This window comes from Dysidea avara, chromosome 11 (genome assembly GCF_963678975.1).
Source record: "Dysidea avara chromosome 11, odDysAvar1.4, whole genome shotgun sequence".
Taxonomy (NCBI): Eukaryota; Metazoa; Porifera; class Demospongiae; order Dictyoceratida; family Dysideidae; genus Dysidea; species Dysidea avara.
Genome location: NC_089282.1, coordinates 8,473,782 through 8,495,831, shown reverse-complemented (window position 1 = coordinate 8,495,831; position 22,050 = coordinate 8,473,782). Strand labels below are relative to the sequence as shown.

The window sequence follows — 22,050 nt, the reverse complement described above, 5'->3', positions numbered from 1 at the left end:
CAAAGGCAACATAATTATAATGTGATCAGCGCGCTTAATTTCTACTGTACGTTATAATGAAAATTATAGTGTAAATCTACTCAATAGTATAAGTTCATAGAAGAATCTAGATTGTTGTTTAACATTCTACGTGTGTAGTCCTTGAAAAATGTGCACTCTATTAGAGTATGTTAACAAATAGTCAAATAAATTCTGTAATAATTTTACAATAGAACTCATTGATCAGAAGAAATTGGATAAAGACAAGCCTTAAAGCCTGGCTATGAGGCTTCTAAAACACAAACAGAAGTGATTTTTTATTGTAACAAGCACACAAAAATATTTGAAATTTTCAACCGGGGACAGTAGCACATTGATAAAAAGTACTGAAACAAGCTGGAGTAATGCATGATATTAAATCACAGTAAAACAATAAGAAGTGTTATATCCCTACTGTGCTCAAGATACCATAATGGAAATTCACTGTAGGGATATAACACTTCTTATTGTTTTACTGTGATTTAATATCATGCACTACTCCAGCTTGTTTCAGTACTTTTTATTGATGTGCTATTAATCCCTACTCTAGTTGAAAACTTCAATTTTTTAGGGTATTTGTTTGCTAACTTTCTTTTTAAAATAAAATTGTTATGATTGGTGAACCCATGCATAGCGCATCAAAAGAAAGAAATGGTGCCGTACACAATTATTGTCTGAAAAGTGAAATATCAATTACACTTCATTGTCAGCCATGGTCAACCCATTACACAGCATTACAAATCAAGAACTGCTCAAAAGCACCTCTGTAGCTGCTATGAAAAATACAGATAATTTCCCTTATGAAGGGAAGCCATCATGTTACTGTCAAATCGACACATTTCGCAGTCAGCAAAGATGAATGGGACACAAAGGAGAATACTGGTAAGTTCATGAAGAATGCATTGTATGTACTACACTCTGCACAGCAAGCAACTGGACAATGCAAACTGGACTGGGCACCTTGGGTACACATAATTGCAGATCTCAACAAAGTAAAGCTTAATTTACATCTCACCCATCGCATCACTACTGACCATGCTTAACACTCAAGAGGTAGACCAATCTCTTATAAAACTAAGTGGCGGCATTACCATTCCACCAGTGGCAGTGAAAAGTAAAGGAGTAACAAGGCATTCTCTAATTCATGAACCCATTGTTGGTATTCATGTATCTTTCCTTATATGACGTCAATATTCAGAATGGAGCGGTTGATTTGAGTTGCAATATCATCATGGTTGGCTGTTTCTGCATTGAAGGGTCTCACCAGAAAGAGGATGAAAATGGGGTTCAGTGACAACATTGTTGCAGACCTCAGAAAGTAGGTTGGTGGTTACATCCCATGAAATCCATACAAAAACAGCCAAGCTGTAAAAAGGAGGGTGGGCTTCAAAAACTGAAGTGAAACAGTTGTAAAATTAATGATGACCTCCAAGTAATGGCTGCACTCATGTTAATGCTATTACATTATAATAATGGCTGCGTGCATTATTAACATTAACGTCAACTTTAGGACCTCCAAAAGTAAAGCTTGAGTGTGCACAAGACAATTACAGTGTACTCTCTCATGTGGGAGATGAAGTATACTACCCACCAATATCAGCCTTTGCCTCCACATCTATCACCCCTACTCTCTGCTCAGTGGCGGCCACTAGTGATTTGAACTATAATTGCATTAGTATGCATACGTACATTGTTTGTTTATAATAGAACTTGGTGCTTCTGTTTTACAACTACTTTATTATATTCACACTGTCTAGCCATGCGTGCAATTTGTCTGGGCCATAAATCATTTAATTGTTGCTATGTATTACTGTATATTACATAACAACTGTAGTTTTCCTTGTCACAAAATGTTACTAGAAATCAACTTCACACAGCTGTATTATCAATTCAAGGAAATTTAGCAATATTGGTTGAGTACAATCAAGCCCTCAAAGTGAGCTACTATTAAATTTATACTGACTAGTTAATGATATAGTATCTTGTAGCTAAACATAACTCAATAATGACAAAAATGATTGACACAATTTGGGACAGAGATACAACTTGGGCCTGATTTGTGCCTCTTTGTATACTTGAGAAGGTATATACACTAAGAAGGGATAAAAGTGAGTCCTAAATGCATCTTTGATCTGGCTTCCATGTGCATGCATTGATTCTTTTCTACTTTAGTGCACACATACTGAAATGTGATAAATGCACCAACAACTTCAAATGGAAATTGTTCACAATTTAGTGCCAAATTTAAATGTTCTTATATTCAAAGTGATCAGATCAACAATTGCAGACAAACTTTGCACATTGTTCATAACATGTAAAGTTTTTTATGCGACAGGCAGAAAATAGCTGAAAATGTCTATAAAGCTTATGAATGACAAGTACGTACACGAAAAAATTTGGAATTTTCAACTAGAGTAGGGACCATAGCACATCGATAAAAAGTACTGAAACAAGTTGGAGTAGTCCATGATATTAAATCACTGTAAAACAATAAGAAGTACTGTACTCAAGATACCATAACGGAAATGCACAGTAGGGATATAACACTTCTTATTGTTTTACAGTGATTTAATATCCTGGACTACTCCAACTTGTTTCAGTACTTTTTATCGATGTGCTATGGTCCCTACTCTAGTTGAAAATTCCCCAATTTTTTCGTGTACTTGTTTGTTAACTTTTTTGTAAATAATTTTATTATGACTGGTGGACCCACGCATACCACATCTGAAAAGGCACCGCGTGCCCCAGCTATATCAATTATCGTGTGAAAAGTGAAGTATCCATTATGCTTCGTTGTCAGCTATGTTCAACCCATTACACAGCATTTCAAATCAAGAACTGTTCGAAAAGCACCTCCACAATCCACACATACCAAAAAAAAAGAAATTGTGCTGTGCGCCCCAATCATATTAATTATCGTCTGAAAAGTGAAGTATCCATTACACTTCGCTGTCGGCTATGTTCAACCCGTTACACAGCAGTACGAATCAAGAACTGTTTGAAAAGCACCTCTGCATATCAAAATAGCCACGATAAAAATACGGACAATTTCCATTTCAAAGGGAAGCCATTACATGCTCACGCCAAATCGATACCTTTCCCTGTCAGCAAAGATGAATGGGGCACAAAGGAGGACACTGGTAAGTCTATGAAGAATGCATTGTACATACTGCGGTATGCCAAAAGGCGCCTGTCGGGCTGAAGCGACGTCGAACATTGGAAAAAATCAAGTCCGTAGCCTTAGCCGTTATCGAGTTACGCTTGTCTGAAGGAATCAGTCAGTCAGTCAGTTACTCAGTCAGTAGAAAATTCCGTTGAATAAAAATTTTTTAAAATTCCATAGCAACTTGTTGAAAGCGTTTCGGGTCGATCTGAAAGCTTGTTTGGGCTTAGTTTTACCTCACCAATACTGCCTCATCATCGTAAGGGAAAATTGAGGCTGATTTTTAGGTGATATTATTTTGTGGGCCACGCCTACTCCTTTGTGGTCCCTACTATATTATGCTATTGTACTGTATGATTAATATGAGGGATACACACAGTTTATATCCTAATACACTTGAAGCTATACTGAAAGGAATAGTAGTCCAATAGTTACATAGGGAAATGGCTTAGTAATTGTAAGGTTCCAGCTCAATACCTGGATGCATGGTGGTGTTTTTTTTCCCAAGGATAAGGAACTTATATTACTCCAGCTACCCAGCCATATACCAGATACGTACACAATCGTTGGATACATGATTAAGATCTTTGGGCACAATTGGATAATGACCTGCAATATTATGTAATTTTTACAAGTGTGAACACTTATTTGCTTGCTAAAGATTAAATCACAGATTATCACTTACAGCACACCAGTCCAACATCATCACCATGGGTACACTGACTAATCCTACTAGAGTTGTTATCACAATGTAGAATATGGATATCATCATCAGAGCAATCTACTTCACTAAAATGAATAGTCCCATTACCTTGACCAAACCTAAGACAAACATGATATGCATGGTAAATTATGATTTTATAAAAATGTTCAGTTATTTCCTGATGTCCCAATTCATTTATTGTATGGTACAAAGTTTTGAGGTATCATACAGCACGATAGTACTGTATAGTAGGGACCACAAAGGAGTAGGCGTGGCCCACAAAATTACATCACTGAAAACCAGCCTCAATTCCCCTGACGACGATAAGGCAGTATTGGTTAGGTAAAACAAGCTCAAACAAGCCTTCAGATCAATCCAAAACACTTTCAACAAGTTGCTATGGAATTTAAAAAAAAGTTATTTAACGGAATTTTCTACTGACTGAGTAAGTAAGTAACTGACTGATGCCTTCAGGCAGTGTAACTTGACAATGGCTAAGGCTAGGGGCTTGATTTTTTCACTGTTTGATGTCGATTCAGCCCGACAGGTGCCTTTTGGCATACCACAGTACATACAATGCATTCTTCATGGATTTACCAGTGTCCTGTCCTTGATTGCAGAGGTGCTTTTTGAACAGTTCTTGATTTGTACTGCTGTGTAATGGGTTGAACATAGTTGACAATGAAGCGTAATGGACACTTTACTTTTCAGATGATAATCGATAGCTGGGGCATGCAGCATCATTTCTTTCTTTCGGTATTCATGGATTGCAGAGTTGCTTTTCGAACAGTTCTTGATTCAAAATGCTGTGTAACGAGTTGATCATAACTGACAACAAAGTGTAATGAATACTTCACTTTTCAGACAATAATTGATATAGCTGGGGTGCACGGCACCATTTCAGATGCAGTATGCGTGGGTTCAGCAGTCATAATAATTATTTGCAAAAAAGTTAACAAACAAGTACACAGAAAAATTTGGATTTTTCAACTGGAGTAGGGACCATAGCACATCGATAAAAAGTACTGAAACAAGCTGGAGTAGTGCAGAACATTATATCATAGTAAAACAATAAGAAGTGTTATTTCTTATTGTTTTACTGTGATTTAATATTGTGCACTACTCCAGCTTATTTCAGTACCTTTTATTGATGTGCTATAGTCCTTACTCAAGATGAAAATTCCAAAGTTTTCTGTGTACTTGTGGTATTATTACTTACATGGATTATTCCTAATATGGTAACTTTTATTAGTTTGATTAAAAAAGAAGTCTGTATATGTTCCCATTTGGGGATTTTAACATGTCCAATTTGGTCAGATGACTACAATAATATTACAGGTTATTCTGGCAGACTCTTAATTTAGTAAGTAGTGAACATAAACTGAATGCACAAATTAACTTGACAAGGTTATTCAATTTCCTTATAGTGCCTCCACGTACTATAAGTACACGACATGCAGTATATTTACGTATATCAAATACATACCCAAGTTCATCAGCTTCACCAAATGATAATGCTCTACTTCTACCAAGTTGTCTACAAGCAGTATCTGCACTCTCCCTTGTGAATCCATTAATACATATTGTACCCCACTGGTTGTTGAAGAAGAGCTCTAGTCTACCAGAACCTTGATCAGCAAAAAAACCTGCCAACTGTAGATCTCCTTGGCATTGAGCCATAACTACAGAACATTATATATATAGTACTAGCTATATGCTGTTTATGTGGTAGGGGCAAGTGTAGGGATCATCAAGAGTGTGCGCAGAAATTTTGACTTTTACTAGTAAATTTCTATTTGGGTAGTGTGATGTTGCTTGATTCTAGACTAGTTATTTCAACTGTTCTCATTCAAACCATGGTCATGTGAGAAACTATAGTGTTTTAACTTGCAGGTTTTGCAACACAAAAGCAACTGATTGCATGTCATTGAAGGTATATTGTGCATGGCCAGTTATCAATTTATGCTGGAGAGAATATTAAAATGTAGTCTCACTGGTGCTAGCTACAAAGCTACTCTAGCTATATATTCTACCCCTTGATGTCTGTATAGTCATACAATTATGTACATACATATACAGGTTAGCTACTGCCCTTCACCAGTGATTATTCACTCGATTGATCATGATCATATACCTGGGATTAGAAGGACCCCATGACCCTGTGACAATGCCATTATCCACAGAGCATATGTTATTATGTTGTATTGAGCATGCACGTGCATAAACAAACACTATACTATTCTGATTATTATAGCTATAGCACAAAGCTGAAGACTGAGCACTAGCTACAAACCGTTATAGGTAGCTACTTGTGGTACTCACCATCGCCATGTAGAATGTGAATTAAGGCGATCGCTAAACACACCGGACCAAAGGTACGGAGGGAACACATTCCCGACTCAGTGCAGAAGTAGCTAGCTATGATTTGTCACAGTGTGGTGTAGATATCTTAACTGAGACTCGTTGACTCGATCCGGCCTTAGTATCGTTATGATGTTTCCGCCCACACTTTACGGATAAATTAACTAGCCAGACTACTGTCGTTAGTTCGGGAAAATAAGGGTATTTACCCCGGCCCAGATTTTGGGAATCATGCAGCTAGTACTATGCGGCTTCCTCTTCAAGTTTTTTCCCAACTCAATGGCTAGCCGCAGTCTGCGTCAGACCGGTTTGTGTGGGGCGGCATGAAAGTCGTCTCACTGCTTCCCACTCCAAATAAATTCTCTGTTTCCCGTCCTGGACTCAAGCATATTTGCATGCGGGCGGGCGGCCCATTTCCATAATTTCATTATAAGATTGGCAGCTTTTCAAGCCATTATTTGCCTGGCACAACCATAGAAAGCTGCATAAAAGCATGCTTAAGCTTTTAAAGTTACAAAAATAGTGCAAACGTAAAGTTTGTGCCAACTCGATAGCACTGCTGAGACTGTTTCAAGATGGCTTTTACTGAGCCCCTCAGTATGCAAGAATAACCGGAAAATAATGGAAGAATACGGAATAGCGGAATATTTAGAGCTGACAGTAACTAGATGCGGGCGGTGGACGGGAAACAGAGAATTTATTTGGAGTGGCCTAATTTCCATGAACACGAACATTGTGGCAATTCAGTTCGTTACTACATGCATATGTACAGTTTCTGTTGCGGTTTAATATGCACCCTTTGCCCTGGTGAGGTCGTCGAACCATAGATTATATATTCCACAATCTATGGTCGAACGAAGTACTTGTAAAAGTAGCTATATTTGAAATCAGCTTTGGAATCCTAAATATCACTGGAGAGGAACACCTTTCAGAAATCTATGTTACTGCCCAAGTCATGTTAAGTGCAATTGTTACACAAGTATGGTTAGACCTATTGTGGAATAAACATCATCTGTTTGAGATCCCATGCACACAACAATTAATACATGTATTAACAAAATTGAAGCCATCCAGAAGAGAACTGCCAGATTCTGCTGTCTAAATGATTTTGTTAGGCTAGATACTCCAATGTTTCTAATATGCTGGATCTGCCTACACTACTACAACAAAGAAGAGGCAGAGCTAAACTCACAATGATGTACAAGATTATTAATGACCATGCACATATCCCTAAAGATTTCTTTATCCTTTGTAAGGAAGTCAGTACTTCCACACTGTAGAGTCCAAAATCATTCTCACATTTTTCAATCAAAGTGACACCGAAAGATGCTGAAGCAAGTTCTAGTTGAGCAGAAGCACCACTTCTAACTGTGGTGCGATCAGCAGTGTCAGAGTGGAGAGCCCTGAAGAGCGAATGGAGACCACACACTAATATAAATGTTTTGACAACAAGGGGGAAAAAAGTCACACCCTGCTGCTTCTACAGCATCTTGATGTCTTTCATCCTTTGCTAACTCCCCAGCTCAAGCAGCTACTCCGGCACAAGAAGAGGATTAAATAATAATGTGAAGCCTGTGTAGTGCTATGAACTGAAATGTCAAAATCTGCAGGACAGCCATGCTGGAAATCTGGATGGTAAACACCACCGGGGTAGGAGTGATTACTTTCTGCTCTTTAAGAACCTCAGGATGACGCTGAGACAAAGCACAGTAAAAAATGTCAACTAAATGCATGATGTTGATGGATGCACATACAGGATGTAGGCCCATGCATACATTCCAGAAGGTGATCACCACAGTGGTCAATGGTAGAAAGGTACACACAAAGTGGTGAGAGTGGAAATAAGAAAATTCCCAGCCATAAGCGAAGACTGACTACAAAGTTGAAACTCAGGACCATGGAGAGGCCAAGTGATACTTGAAGAATAGCCTTAAGCCACCCACTATTGGTGCCAAATGAATGAGACAAAGCTGTGAGACGAGTTTGTTCTCAAATGTATAGTTAATGAAGCAAAAAGCTGGTCATATTGATGTTGGTCTAAACAAGCTGCTAACTATGGGTGTTGCTTTAATTGGATCAGAATCTAGAATCTTTCCTTCTCTGATCTGGCCAAAATCCTGGGATCTAGTTGCATATCGCCAAGAGTATATAATGTGGGAGGGATACTCTTGATATCGCTAATGAGATTAGCTAGCCAGTTTATTGTCAATCACTGATTTTCAAACAAGCTTGACGAAGGCGAACAGTCATAGCTGACTATATTGTGTTGTTTTTCATTATGGAGATTAAAATTGTGTTGTACTCTAAAAGTCATGTATATATAGCTAAGTTGCATTTAACCACACAAACCATAATACAAAAAAATGATATAGCTAGCCTATGCTTGTTAGCAAATGTAATGCAGTACCACTGCTAGCTTTACATGAAAAAAGATTCTGAGTCTGGTATGTCATACTGTAAATTTGAAAGTATGAATTTCATACTGAAGGACTCTTCACTCCTGTAGCTATTTTATTATTTTTAGTATTATCAACTTTACCAGTTAAGCACTGGAGGGCAAACACAGAATGCAGAGCCTGTATGAGATGTTTACCACTAGCCTAGGAGTCTAAGCAAAAATCTTTGAGTAAAGTGAAACAGGACAAATAAAAGGGCTGAATTGACCCTCATATTTAAGTTGCCACAGCAGCATTGCAACAAGGCATGCATAACTTCCAACTCCAGATCAATATGCAGCAGATATCTTAATTCTGTTTACATTCAAAATTTCTACATAGATTATGTCATGCATACTTAGTATGCCTTGAAGTTTAGTCATTGCAGTTAAAGAGGTATTTAAACACCTGTGGGTAGGTAACCTATATAGCCTACCGGTGAGTTATTTTTGCACTAATTCAATCAGGAAGCCACCATTATAGTTACCAGAGCCACATGAACCATGGTCTAAATCAGTTATTGCACAAATCCAGGTATTTTCACTATTAATTTTTAGAGACCTGAGGAATGGCACAATAATCGCCAAGGGCAAAAAACCTTGTGTACCAATTACCATGGTAACAATCACAAATATGGCCAACTTTATATACTTGCCTTTAAATTTTTTGAAATACTTATGAATTTTGTAATAATAGATGAATGTGCTCACAATTCCTGTAAAAAATGATTTTAAACTTTTACTCTGAAGTGATGCTACAAGCGTTTTCTTGATTTTCATAGTGTTTCATAAAAATGAAACTAGTTTCATAATTTTTCAATACACTTCTGAAAGAATATACATAGCCTGGGTTAAATTCCTGTTAAAAAACAGTTATGATGATTCATCTTCACAAAAAGATCTGCCAAACTGCTAGTTACCACTTATACTACTACTTTGCAATATAAACAAAGGTTTATTGCACCAATAAACTAAGTTATTGTTGATATATAGGAGAAGTGAAAACAAAGTACAAAATTTTAATATTATTTTTGAAGAAAACCATCTCCAACTAGTAAGGACGGATGTGACACAAATGAATCGACCAAGCTCCTCAGCAGCAATTTGCATTGTCTCCTATTAGGTGAGTGAATTAGTGTGGATACAAAGATTGTTTGTCCCTTGAAGCTTGTCATACATTTGTGAACTAAGGTAATTTTAATGGTAAATATCTTTGAATTATGGCGAGGATTGCAAAGCCATTGCTACATGTCAAACTCAGATTATGCATGGCTTTTGCAATGAAATTTAATAAAGTATGATTGCATATAAAAATGTGTGTCAGAACACTACTATAAAAATATATAGTTATTTTGTGTTCACCTGAGCCCCGTCAAATGTATAGTAAATATCAAAGAGATGAATATGTGTTAACTCCCAATGGTGTTGTACTGGAACAAGTATGTTTTCATATTTTGACACAGCATAATTCATACACAAATACTGACTGTATTTATTCCGTCTATGTTATGGTGTTGGAACTAATAGTCCAAAAATTCTACCTACTGGTAGGCTCAAACAAAAATAGACCACAGCCCCAAATAGTGAATAACATTAGAGTCATTTATAGATTTGAGGTTCGTTTTGTCTCGTTATAGGGAGTTTTTAAAAATAGTTGTTCCAATACTGAATAAAGACGGGGTCAGAATATGTAGTATTGGAACACTATTTTTGCTGTGTGAACATGTTTACGTACCTGGCTTGTTCGTTATTGTTTTGAGGTAAATTAAAGGATGATGTGACATGTAATTGAATCACCTCATTGAGTATACCAAAGTATTATGGTGTCAGTGTATGGGTAGATTGCTACAGTCATGGAGTATAATATTATGGTAGTGATTTTGGCTGTATAATAGTAAATGTATAATTTCAAAATGAGAGGATGGCCGTGGGCAGTTGGAGTAATTTCATGGTGTTGGTAAAGGAGAAAACTAATGCTTAAGAAGTAAACAGTGGTGTAACAGTTTTTAACTTTGCCACATGCTGGAAAAAGGAATTACTTAGGAGTGCAGCAAGCCTGAATATATTGTATTGTATTTTTTTACTGTACAGAAACCTCCATACGGAGTATATAGTACAACAATCAATCAATTACTCAGCTAAAATTAATATGTTGCTTAAATGAGTTAATGTTAGGTGATTTGACAGCACTGCTGGTTGTAGAGGGGTAACAAAAGTAGAGGTAAGCATCAATTCTTGAGTGTGGCTGTAAAAATTGTTGGCTATGGTCCTGTGTGTGGCTTGCTGTTTGGATTAGGCAGTTTCCACTTTTAACTTGGACTTGACTATGAATGATTTTGAATATCATAACCAGTTTCAAACTTTTGCGTTGCTCTTCAAGAGTTGTAAGTCAAGGTTGTGTAGTATCTCAGTTACATTGGCCCAGGGTGAATAGTTGTTTGTAATAAACCTGGCAGCCCTATGCTGGACCATTGTGTATACTACTGTTTGTGTGTGGAGACCAAACAATTGATGCATATTCTAAAATGAGGCATACCATTGCTATAAGTAACACATTTTCTTGATCCTGTAGAGGGTAAGAGGAGACGTTTGTTGTAAGAAAGCATTGGCAGAGTTTGCTTTACAGACAACATGTTGGATATGGTTTGCCATTTGAGATGTTTGTCAATCATAACACCTAGGTAAGTGGCATTTTAGATCGATGCATTTGATGTTGTTTCATGAATCAATTGTTAATACCCTGTTTGTAATCTTGAGGTGTACACACTTGCTAAAATTGAAAAACATTTGCCCCCAGTCTTCACTCCATTTCTCTATGGCATCAAGGTCTCTCTGCAATGCTAAACAATCCTCAATAGTGTGAATTTGTCTAAAAAGGAGTATATCATCAGCATATGGTCATATTTGAGAGTTCACAAGAGCTGGTAAATCATTGATGAAACAAATAAACAGCTATGGACCCAATACTGTACCTTGTGGTACACCTGAGATGACCTCACACTGTCTGCTAGATATGCCATTCAAAACCACTTGCTGTTGCCTATGTCCAAGGAAATCTTTTATCCAATCAACAAGTTGTGGGCATATTATATCTGTAACGTTCAAGTTTTTGAAGAAGTCTTATATGTGGGACTTTATCAAAGGCTTTGCTGAAATCAAGAAATAGTGCATCTACTTACTTCCCCACCGTTGTTGAGTATTGTTGCAAATTCACGAATTGTGTGAATAAGTTGTGCTTCACAGGACTTCTTTTTCTGGAAACGGTGTTGCTCTTCCTGAATAAGTTGGTATTTCTCCAATGACTGATGGAAGATTAGATGATGTGCTCTAAGAGTTTACAACAGATACAGATTGAGGTTAAGGATATTGGGCAGTAGTTTGATGGCAATTTACAGTCTCCCTTCTTAAAGACAGGCAATACGATAACGTGTTTCCATTCAGATGGAAGGTGACCTTGATATAAAGAGGCTTTGAAGATTAACACAAGGGATGGTGTAATATAATTTGCAAATGATTTTAAAAATCGAAATGGAATCTGATCTGGACCTGATGCTTTGTTTACTTCTAGATTATCTAATAAAATTTTGACACCTTCTGGGTTGATGCTGATGGATGTGTGGCACAGAGCTTAAATCGTCTTTGACAAAGACAGAAGAAAAGTTGTCATTTAACAACTTCGCCCGAGTTGGTGTATCAGAGATCAGAGTTTCTCCTTGTGATAGGGGCAGTGTATGCCACAGTAATCCTTCCGTTGTCAGTGATAAGGCATCAATATTACTTTTTCCTATATATGTGACCGAATTTGACAAAACAAGGCTTCCACACACATCCACTTTTATGACTTTGAAGTACCATAACTCAATGTAGGAGTATGCCATTAGTTTCAAAGTTTGACCTGGTATTGTACTATGCTATGGAAGGACTTTGTGAAAATTTTAGGGCAATAGCTTGCTGAGTAGTCAAGTTACAGCTGATTAAAGTCAGAAAATTGGATGTGTGTGGAAGCCTTGTTTTGTCAAATTCGGTCACATATGGTGGATGCTAAGAGAAAAATTAGCTTCATCAGACCATGTAAAATAGATATATAGCAATCATGATCCAGAAATGTAATACAAAGAGGGACTCTACCCTAGCCTCACACTTTTTATCACTGCAGTTTGCTGAAACATGTTACTATAATATCATTACCAATTATGAAATTGTGACAGGATTTTAAATGTGGTTAATTAATTGTGTGGTTTAGTAATTACCTCCAATTATTATATAAATAACCAGTATATATGCCCCATGAGCCCCAACACCAAAAACCGTAAAACATAAAACATAATCTATGGCTTAAATGTACTTCCCTAGATTGGTGACCATCATAAAATGCCACCTGCTGCCACTACAACCAGTCATTTGACCAATAATATAATGGAAATTTGTATATATTGCTACATGTCCATCATTTGGAAAAACAACAAAAACGTACAGGTTTACATAGCTTCAGCTGGATACATATGCACATTCTAAAAATCATACAACAGTAACATAAGTAGGTGGTGGTGGTGCATCATCCACTAATGATGGTTCAGGATCATCTGCTTGTGCTTTACAATAGTTGAGAGCATGTTCGTAGTCTGGTGGCTTATCCCCTCCTGGTTTGCAATCACCCTCACTGCGCATGCATCGTTGTGATGGTCTTGATTCTGAAGCTCCAACAGGTCCAACCTCTACTAGTTCAATTGGTGATCTTTCCCTCACTACACGAGGAGACTTATTTGGTCTAGCTCTCTGGTTAGTACTCCTACAATCGTGACAACACAAAATCAAGAGATGATATATACCACACTTGCGCATGCATGCATATATTATTTTATATTGGATAATCCCTATTTCAGCGTATAGCAATGACCGAAGTAGGGATTAAATGTCTACTAGTATATGACATGGTGACCTTTTTCATTACTATTATCTCTAATTGAGCTTAAAATTCCTTGTACTTGTCTGTTTAACTTTTTTGCAACAATGATGATTGATAAACCCACACATACCAAAAGAAAACATGGCACCGGACATATATCATAAAATTAATTTTGTGCCTCAATGTGCACTTAAACTATCAATCACTTTTTGTAATCAGCCCATTACACAGTATTAAAGAACAGTAAGGAAGTGCCTCTGTAATTAATCCAGTTACTATAGAAAATACAGATGATTCATGTCATAAAAGTGATAGCCAACACATTACGAGCTACTGTGAATTGAAGGCTTGTGTTCTCAGCAAAAATAAATAGGACACAAAGGAGAATAAAGGTAAGTCCATGATGCATGCATTGAATGTAGTGTGGTATACCAAAAGGCACCTGTAGAACTGTCATGACATCTAGCAGTAAAAAAGATCAAGCCTGTAACCTTAGCTTTTTAATTGAGTTATGCTGCTCTGAACAGTATGAGTGACCTGAGTTTTGAAAACCCATAATGGGCACATTGGTCATTTTCAGTTTTATACCGTAATTTGCTTTATTTTCATGCAAAAAAATTTTCGTGACGAAAATTTTTGTAGAAAAGTATTTTCGTATGATTTACGTGAATGACTGCTCTATTACAGTAGTTTGATCTTATGTAAAATTTTTCGTTTGAGAAAGTTTCGTACAAGTTTTGCATATGAAAATTTTAAAAAAGTGAATTATGGTAGCTAAAATGAGGCAATGGGTTTTATCTGACTTATGCTAAAATTTTAGCTTGATATTCCAGCCAATTTAGCTACTATCTAATAAAATTATTACAATCCAACTTTTCATAGGAATTACTGCATTGAGTTCTGTGAGCAATTATAACTGTGACAAATAGTGACAAATCACTTTGTTGACAATGACAATTAATTTCATTCCTACCATCTAAAAGACAAGACATTTCTGATAGTTAAATTAAATGTTCTTGGTACTTTTCTTCAATTAAATAACATGAATCATTGTCTAATGAATCACCTGAACAAATCACCCAATTTCTAAGCTAATTGCTGTCTCACGCATGCAAAATCACTACAAGGTCTGATATAGTCATCCATATCTCCAAGCAAAAAAAGCTTAGGACTCAATGTGAAACTTCACAGCAAGAAGGTTTGATAGTTGTTTTATCCAAATGCGTGAAAAAATTAATTAAAATACTAAAATTTTCAATTGAGTTTTCCTACAACTTTTGCATGTACAGGTTTTTCAAAATCTGGTCACTAATAATTCATTTAGTCACTGAAATTGCACTGAGCAAAAAAATATATCAATTAAATTTTATTGGAGATGCTTGAGTTACATTACAGGCTTTTTGGACTGAGTATACCTAACCAATACTGACAAGGTGCCATGAAAGGTATTGTGAGGTCGGTCTGTGATCAATATTCTTTTGTGAGAAAATGTATATCTCCTTTATCCCCAATTAGAGCACAACCAAAATGTACAATAATTAATAAAGCTAGTAACTATTGTTTTGGACTGCTACAGGAATAATAAGGTGCCTGGGGAAAGCGGCAATGCCCTCTACATAATCAAAAAGGCTTCATATAAAGAATGTGTGCCAGTTTGTAGCACAAACACATGAAAAATGCATACTGAACTGCAATTAGTAATATACCTTTCCCTGTGTCTGAAGCATCGTCTTACGCCAAATAATCTGAGACATTCCTCACAAAAACACTTACAGAGTCCTTTACACCCTCTATCCTTATAGTGACCATAACAGCACCACATAAGTATGCACAACACAGGAATTATTATTACAGCAGATGGTACAATTATGGCAGCCAGGCCAGGATTGTTCTTTTCAACATTAGAGGACGATGATGATTCACCATTGTTAAGTACAGAAACAAAAGGGGCTACAGTGTTAATTGAGCTATATAATAATCTACTCTAGAACAATTATTAATACCAAAGCTAGACTTGTTAATTACATACATTAGTATCATACACTACTATCATATAGTAGGGATAACAAAGGTTTGGGCAAGGCCTGTGATAAAAATTAATATCACCCAAACCCTGCCTCAGTTTTCCCTCACAACAACATGACAGTATTGGTTGAGTAAAATCAAGCACAAAAGTGCCTTCAGATTGATCTGCAATGTTTTCGTCAAATCGCTACAGGAATTTTTACAAAAAAATATTCAATAGAATGTTTTACTGCTTGCCTGTTACTTTACTTTTAGTCAAGCGTAGCAGAAAAGCGGCTACAGCTATGTATGGTGTTACTAAACACTTTGAATTCACTTAACCTTTGGCACATGATAGCCATACAATATGTGCACTTTTGTCTTCCTTACCATAGCGGCCATCAGTCAAGCACAGTATGGCTTCCATATCTGGGTGTACATGTGTTACACAATATTATTTCAACAACATAGTGGAATACAGTAATACACGTGATCTCGGCAAGCTGTTCTCTGTTGTAGATGAGATGCCACCACATACAGGAAATAGACTGCTTGTTGAATGGTATGCATGAATTAATGAAGAAGAGGGCTTATGAGTCACGAATCCAGGAAATGGAACACGGTTCTTTCACTCCATTGGTGTTTTTGAATGGATCATGAAACCACTGTGTTTTACAAGTGAATAGCCAGTTTATTATCTGACAAATGGAAAGAACCATATGTATGCTGCTGTACTGGGTGGGATGAGATGTCAGTTGCCCTTTTGTTTACTTTGCTCAGCCATACAGAAAGGCTCGGTCTTTACAAGTTACATAAAAAGTGCCCCATAGTCCAATCAGAAACTTAGTTTTCTAAATTTTATTTGTTTATGTTTTTGTTTGTTTGTTTGTTTGCAGACAAAAAAAAATCTGTCAAAAAAGAGAGAGTGGTAGGTGCAAAGCATATGTACAAAGTGGACTACTGTCAACTAGGACGCTGCAACCTTGTGTGTACAGGTAAGTGCATTAGTCTGGTGTAGCAGCCAGACCCTGGTGTGTATCAATACAACTGGAATGTAAGCAGACAGTCCTTGTACTTCTATGAATATAACTGCATTATTAGATTCATGATCGGGTGCAGATCATGATCATGACCTCGCTCATGAATATGATTAAAACTAGAATTGTGATACATACATGCAAGGGGCAATAGTGGTCATGAATTTACAAACAAATAGTTCACAAGCAAGTAAAATTAGGAAAATTTAAACTAGAGTAGGAACAATGTAGCACCCCAATAAAAAGTACTGAGGAAACAAGCTGGATTGGAGTTACGTACTGTAAAACAATGCAGCACAGTAGGGATATTCATTTCTTATTGTTTTGTGTAATTGGACATGATGCACTACTCCAATCCAGTTTGTTTCAGTACTTCTATTGGAGTGCTACATTATCCCTACTCTATTTTAAAATTCCTATTTTTTATTTAATGTAATAAAGAGATTGGAATGGCAACACATAACTGTCCATTTACAGGCCACAAGTTCTACTGTGTTGTACTTTGATTTGTAAAACATGTCAAATCTAGTGCATTTATATCACCGTGATAACATCTAAATGAAAAAAAATATTTAGCCACAAGAACATACCTGTACTGTGAAATTATCGAACAATACTTTCAGTAACACAATAATTATCACTACTGTGTATATTCTGCACATATTACAGTATGTGTGCATGGACAATATAAATGAATGAATGTTTATATAGTGACTGTATGTGTACAACATACGATCTGTTGGAGTCAAAAAACATCTTGATGATGGAGGAGTAGTAAATTCTGCAAACAAGTAGTATAAGTGTAAGCGATCACAGCATGTACATTAACAACCTCCATGCAAAAAAATGATCTTGCTCTATGATTTCTGACTCTGAAAATATCCTTTTGATACTAGGTCTTTCATAAAACATCATGTATAAAAGGATATCCATTCCACTATGTGTATGCACATACATTAAAACACTTGCCCGAATGGTTCCGATATTCTAGTTAGGTTAATAAAAGCAACACATTCCTAAGCAAATGATCCCATCACTATATGTAACTGGTTAATATGCTACAATTTATTACCACATAAGATATAAGCATCTCCAGATAATGGGCAACTGCTTGAACGATCTTTTCCTCTTTTAGGAGTATGATAGCAACGAGAAAAACAAGTGCCGGTTGTACGACAGTTGATTGATTTAGATTTGAGCCAAACTGGACTACCATCATCAGCTTTGTGATTTAATAAAATCCACATAAAACATGTATAAATTACTTTTGTAGCAAAGCTTTGTATGATTATATATGGCACTTACATATTAGGTCAGGTAAATTTGGTTTCATATTTTACTAGATCAGTAGTTTGACATGCATGCACAAAATATCACATACACTTTCCAAATGGCTGTAAACCAATCGCCATCACCAACAGATCAAACAATTATTTAACCATATTATAATGATACAGATGACTCTGTAAGTATCATGGAGTCTGATAACATATCTCCACTGCCTGTCAACAGACAGTCTGATCCAGTCAATGGACAAAGAGTCTTGAGGTATGGTAGACCCATCACGCATACATTTGATGTAATTGTATTTTAAGAAACGAAAATGACATAATAACATGGGACAAAAAGCTTAATATGTAATGAGCACAAAGTTCCTATCCACCTCGGTTAACAATTTCAATGGCAAATCATGTCATACACAGTCCACATAATTCCAGAAACAATTTGTAGTCATGTACATAATGTATTTAATAATTCCAGAAACAATTTGTAGTCATGTACATAATGTATTTAAAGTATGGAAAATCAGCTGCCACTGTTTGTTGCTTGATAGCAGTGAATGGTTGCTACTGACTACATAGTGGCATAGTGTAAAAGGTGGACTTATGGACTGGACTTGTAAATTGTACTAACATTTAACACCAAAAATAGTTAGCCTATAGAGTAATCAATCAGAATTAACTTTATACTATTACATAAATTTTATCAGATTTAGTCCTATGGTATAAAGGAAACCAGGACCCCATGTTCACATGTTCATTATTATGGAAGAAACACCAGTCATCTTTGCTAGCTTGTGATGATACTATGCAAAACAGTATAATGGTCAGAAGCACAGAGTTTTGACTTGTAATAAGTTGTAAATTATAATGATTGTTTATTTAATCAGACTACGTAGTTTCATCACCCTCAAGTGTAAAGTGTGGCATGTGCTATAGTTACTAAACTTCAAACTCGCCATGTAGCTCAAACTAGCAAAGATGGCTATACATAGGCTAACAATAGCATTAAGCATAAAAGAGACAATTGTCAAGAGTTTAATTAAAATGTGGAATGTGTGTACCAAAACAAAAGAACACACTGCAGCAGAAATGCATAAATACTGCTTATTGCATGGTTGATTCTCTACACTTTGACAGAAAGAGATACTCTAGTAGTAGGACAGTCAGTTACTCTAACACAGCAGCCACAAAAAAAACAAAACAGAAACTCTCTAATAAACCAGTCAGCTCTTGATTTGAGCATATAATCTTGATTTGTAAGCATAATAGCTTGATTTTTCAAACAAATAACAAAGCATAGTACTGTATACAGCTGCAGTATATAGCCAGCTTTAGTTATCATGGATACAGTACTGTTAACAAACTGCATAACTGTAGTATAGCTGCAGGTGCAGGCAACCTCCCTCATTTCAATTTCATTTCAATCCTCTCTTTAATGCTTTCTAACAAAGTTACCACATAGTATATATAACTTGGAATTTGAATATGTGCATGTACACACTGTATAAACCAATAATAATGGGCACTATCACAACAGGTGATCTGGTATGGATTTCTCCATTGTAGGATGGAACTCTCAAACTTGAAATGAATGCTTACCAAATTTGATAGTTTTTTTTTTTGTTTGTTGAGGCATAGTGTTAAATATGAAGTACGTGTACAAACAAACATACAACTCTGTTATCACTGTAAGTTATATTGATGGCATATTTTTGCATCACAGAGTTTCTTAATTATTACTGTGTCACAAAAGCTGTACATACATACCACAGTATTATATGCACTGTATGTATGTACTTGCTGACAGCTCTAATTCCCCTGCTGTGTTTGTACCCCAGTCTCTTACATACAGCATTAGCTTCCAGTGTGCTAAAATTTTGACCACATACACCACCCCATACATTGAAGAAATACAACTGCAGTCGTCCTTCTGACCGATATGGACCACCAACCAACCTCACACCTCCAGTAAACTGGAAAGCTGGGATACCAGCTATATAAAACATTTAAAAAGATAATTGTAATATTTGCAGTGTAAGATTCAACACCTATATACCAGAAATAAAAACATACATTGAATTTCTTTAATCTATAATAGGCTATAGCTAATCAAGAATAATGATACTAATGTGTTGTACTGTTTTATGTATGCACATTTTATATCCATGCAAAACAGCCAAGCTTCATACAAAGGGTGCATATCCTTCTAGAGCCTGGGTGAAAAAGTTGTGAAATCAAAGGTGGTGCATGATGACATTAATTTTAATAATGTACAATGCCATTATTAAAATTTATTTTTATTAACATCATTGCACCCATTACATGGCCGCCACCTTTAATTTCACAACTTTACCCAAGCTTTTAAAGGCCACACCCTTTTATACAGCTTGGCTGTTTTTGCATGGATTTCACTTTTAAATACTCCAAAGGTAACCATAAACTGGCTTTGAGGCTTGCTTTACACAAATAATTGTTCTTCTTATCTACAGATACAGTGACGATGATATAAGACAAACTACTGCTTTGGATACCAATACAAAAATTACTTACTAATCCAATACCAAACCCAAAGGTTCTATGCAATAACCAATTATTACCAATAATTGCTCTATAATTTTGCGCTTGCTTGTTCATGGCTATGGCTATATTAAAAAGTTGTATTACAGTGCCTGTATTTCTTTGCAATAGTGTTTTACAACAAAGTAAATTCCTTCAAATCCATGATTGTAGCTACTATTTGTTAGTTTTCATTGACTTTTCTATTAGAGTATCTCAATTTTTCATGCAAACTTGATAAATAAGTTGAAGTTGCTCAATTAACAAGAGTAAATCTTAAATCTTTTATGCCAATTTCCAGCCTGTTGTCACAAGTTTTGCTAGCACAACACTTATTATGATGATTATGATGATGATGATTGGTATGAGTAGGTCTTAATTGTAGTGTACTACCCCACCGATCAGTGCTTCACTTCAATGGAATACTAGAGAAGTCACAATAGTATATTAAATTACAGTGCAGAACCTATATAGCACTAGTAATGATTAATTACATAAAAGTAAATAGTGGTAGACTGAAATTATCAGCATTAACAATTGATGGAGGAAGGTTATTCCAAAGTTTGGGAAGGAGGTGGTGTAGGAGTTATAATTCCTGTAGGTAGTTGGTAGAGCTTGAAACTATGTCCTCTAGATCCTAAGGTGAAAATAGGTGGCTCAACTGGGATGTTTACCACATTCTTTATACGATTTTAAACATCATAATAGTTTGATTACAGGTTCTTCTTACAGTTATTTACAGGTTCTTCTTACAGTGAGAGGTGGAAGGTCAGCATAGTAGTTACACTACCAGCTGAGCAATGTTAAACCAATGCAATTTTGTTGATGACGGTTGTCTGGTAAAGCGACCATATGATGAATGCATACTCAAGGATTGAGCAGACTAGTGATAAAAAACACTTAAGTTTTACGTGTATTGAAGAGTGTATTTGAATACTCTCTAATAGAACACACATAGATTTTCCATTGGTAGATCTACGAAATTATAGACTTCTACTGTTGAGTACATAGTAGATTTTAGCCAGAATTTTCATTATAAAGTAGAAATTAAGAGAACAGCCATGATAGCAGCAGCTCAGTGCTTAAGAATTTGGATTTTCAGTCTGGTTTGAATGCTTGTAGGTTTTTTCTTGACATTTTTCATTACCCCGCAGTGACTGTTCTATTAGAGTACGTATCTTGACTTTGCTACTTACAGTTGTTTAGTTTTTGCTAGATGTCAATGTGATTTCTATTAAACCACTTAAGCTATGATGGTTAATCTATATGCATACCAATTTTCAAGTTATTCCCATAAGCAGTTTACTCTGTAGGCATGACAACAAGTAATCTTTACTGTTATATTTTTATGCTTTTAGCATTGCATGATCATGATTAATTGTGTGAATGTAATGTGTTTACTGTTAATCTTCCTTTAGTTAATGTGGACCATCAAGAGGAACAATTTGGCAATCAAGAGGAAACTATGAGCTAAGAACAAGACATGCTTCTCCCTATAAGGACTTTTTTGGAAAGAGAGATGAAGTCTGGAGGCCCACTTGCCAACTCCCTAGCTCAAACATGGGAAGGAGATGATACTTTAGTG

The 22,050-nt window shown here is 36.1% G+C and overlaps 2 protein-coding genes across 8 annotated transcripts in view; both read right to left on the bottom strand.

The window, feature by feature from the left end:
• The window catches only part of LOC136237594 (scavenger receptor cysteine-rich domain superfamily protein-like), a 45,697-nt gene that overhangs the window by 9,206 nt on the left and 14,441 nt on the right, over positions 1–22,050 (bottom strand). For 2 of the 6 annotated variants that reach the window (XM_066027793.1, XM_066027798.1), the window contains exons 1-3: positions 6,207–6,421; positions 5,371–5,566; positions 3,867–4,003 (exon numbers count right to left, since the gene is read on the bottom strand). In XM_066027793.1, the coding sequence (XP_065883865.1) occupies positions 3,867–4,003; positions 5,371–5,566; positions 6,207–6,276 (403 nt within the window). In that variant the 5' untranslated portion in view covers positions 6,277–6,421. Of the gene's footprint in view, positions 1–3,866; positions 4,004–5,370; positions 5,567–6,206; positions 6,422–19,706; positions 19,903–22,050 lie in introns of those variants that run through there. The other 4 variants (XM_066027797.1, XM_066027796.1, XM_066027794.1 and 1 more) reach the window with 3 other exon arrangements.
• On the bottom strand, positions 13,101–17,888 carry LOC136237595 (uncharacterized). 2 transcript variants are annotated; one of them, XM_066027800.1, is made up of 4 exons: positions 17,699–17,718; positions 17,459–17,563; positions 17,360–17,407; positions 13,101–13,468 (listed from the first exon to the last, which is right to left on the bottom strand). In XM_066027800.1, exons 1-4 carry the CDS (start codon positions 17,701–17,703, stop codon positions 13,198–13,200), a joined length of 429 nt encoding a protein of 142 aa, XP_065883872.1. In that variant the 5' UTR covers positions 17,704–17,718; the 3' UTR covers positions 13,101–13,197. The 2 variants fall into 2 exon arrangements, with proteins under 2 accessions (XP_065883872.1, XP_065883871.1); XM_066027799.1 differs by lacking the exon at positions 17,459–17,563 and adding an exon at positions 15,292–15,535 and having other exon boundaries at positions 13,104–13,468; positions 17,699–17,888.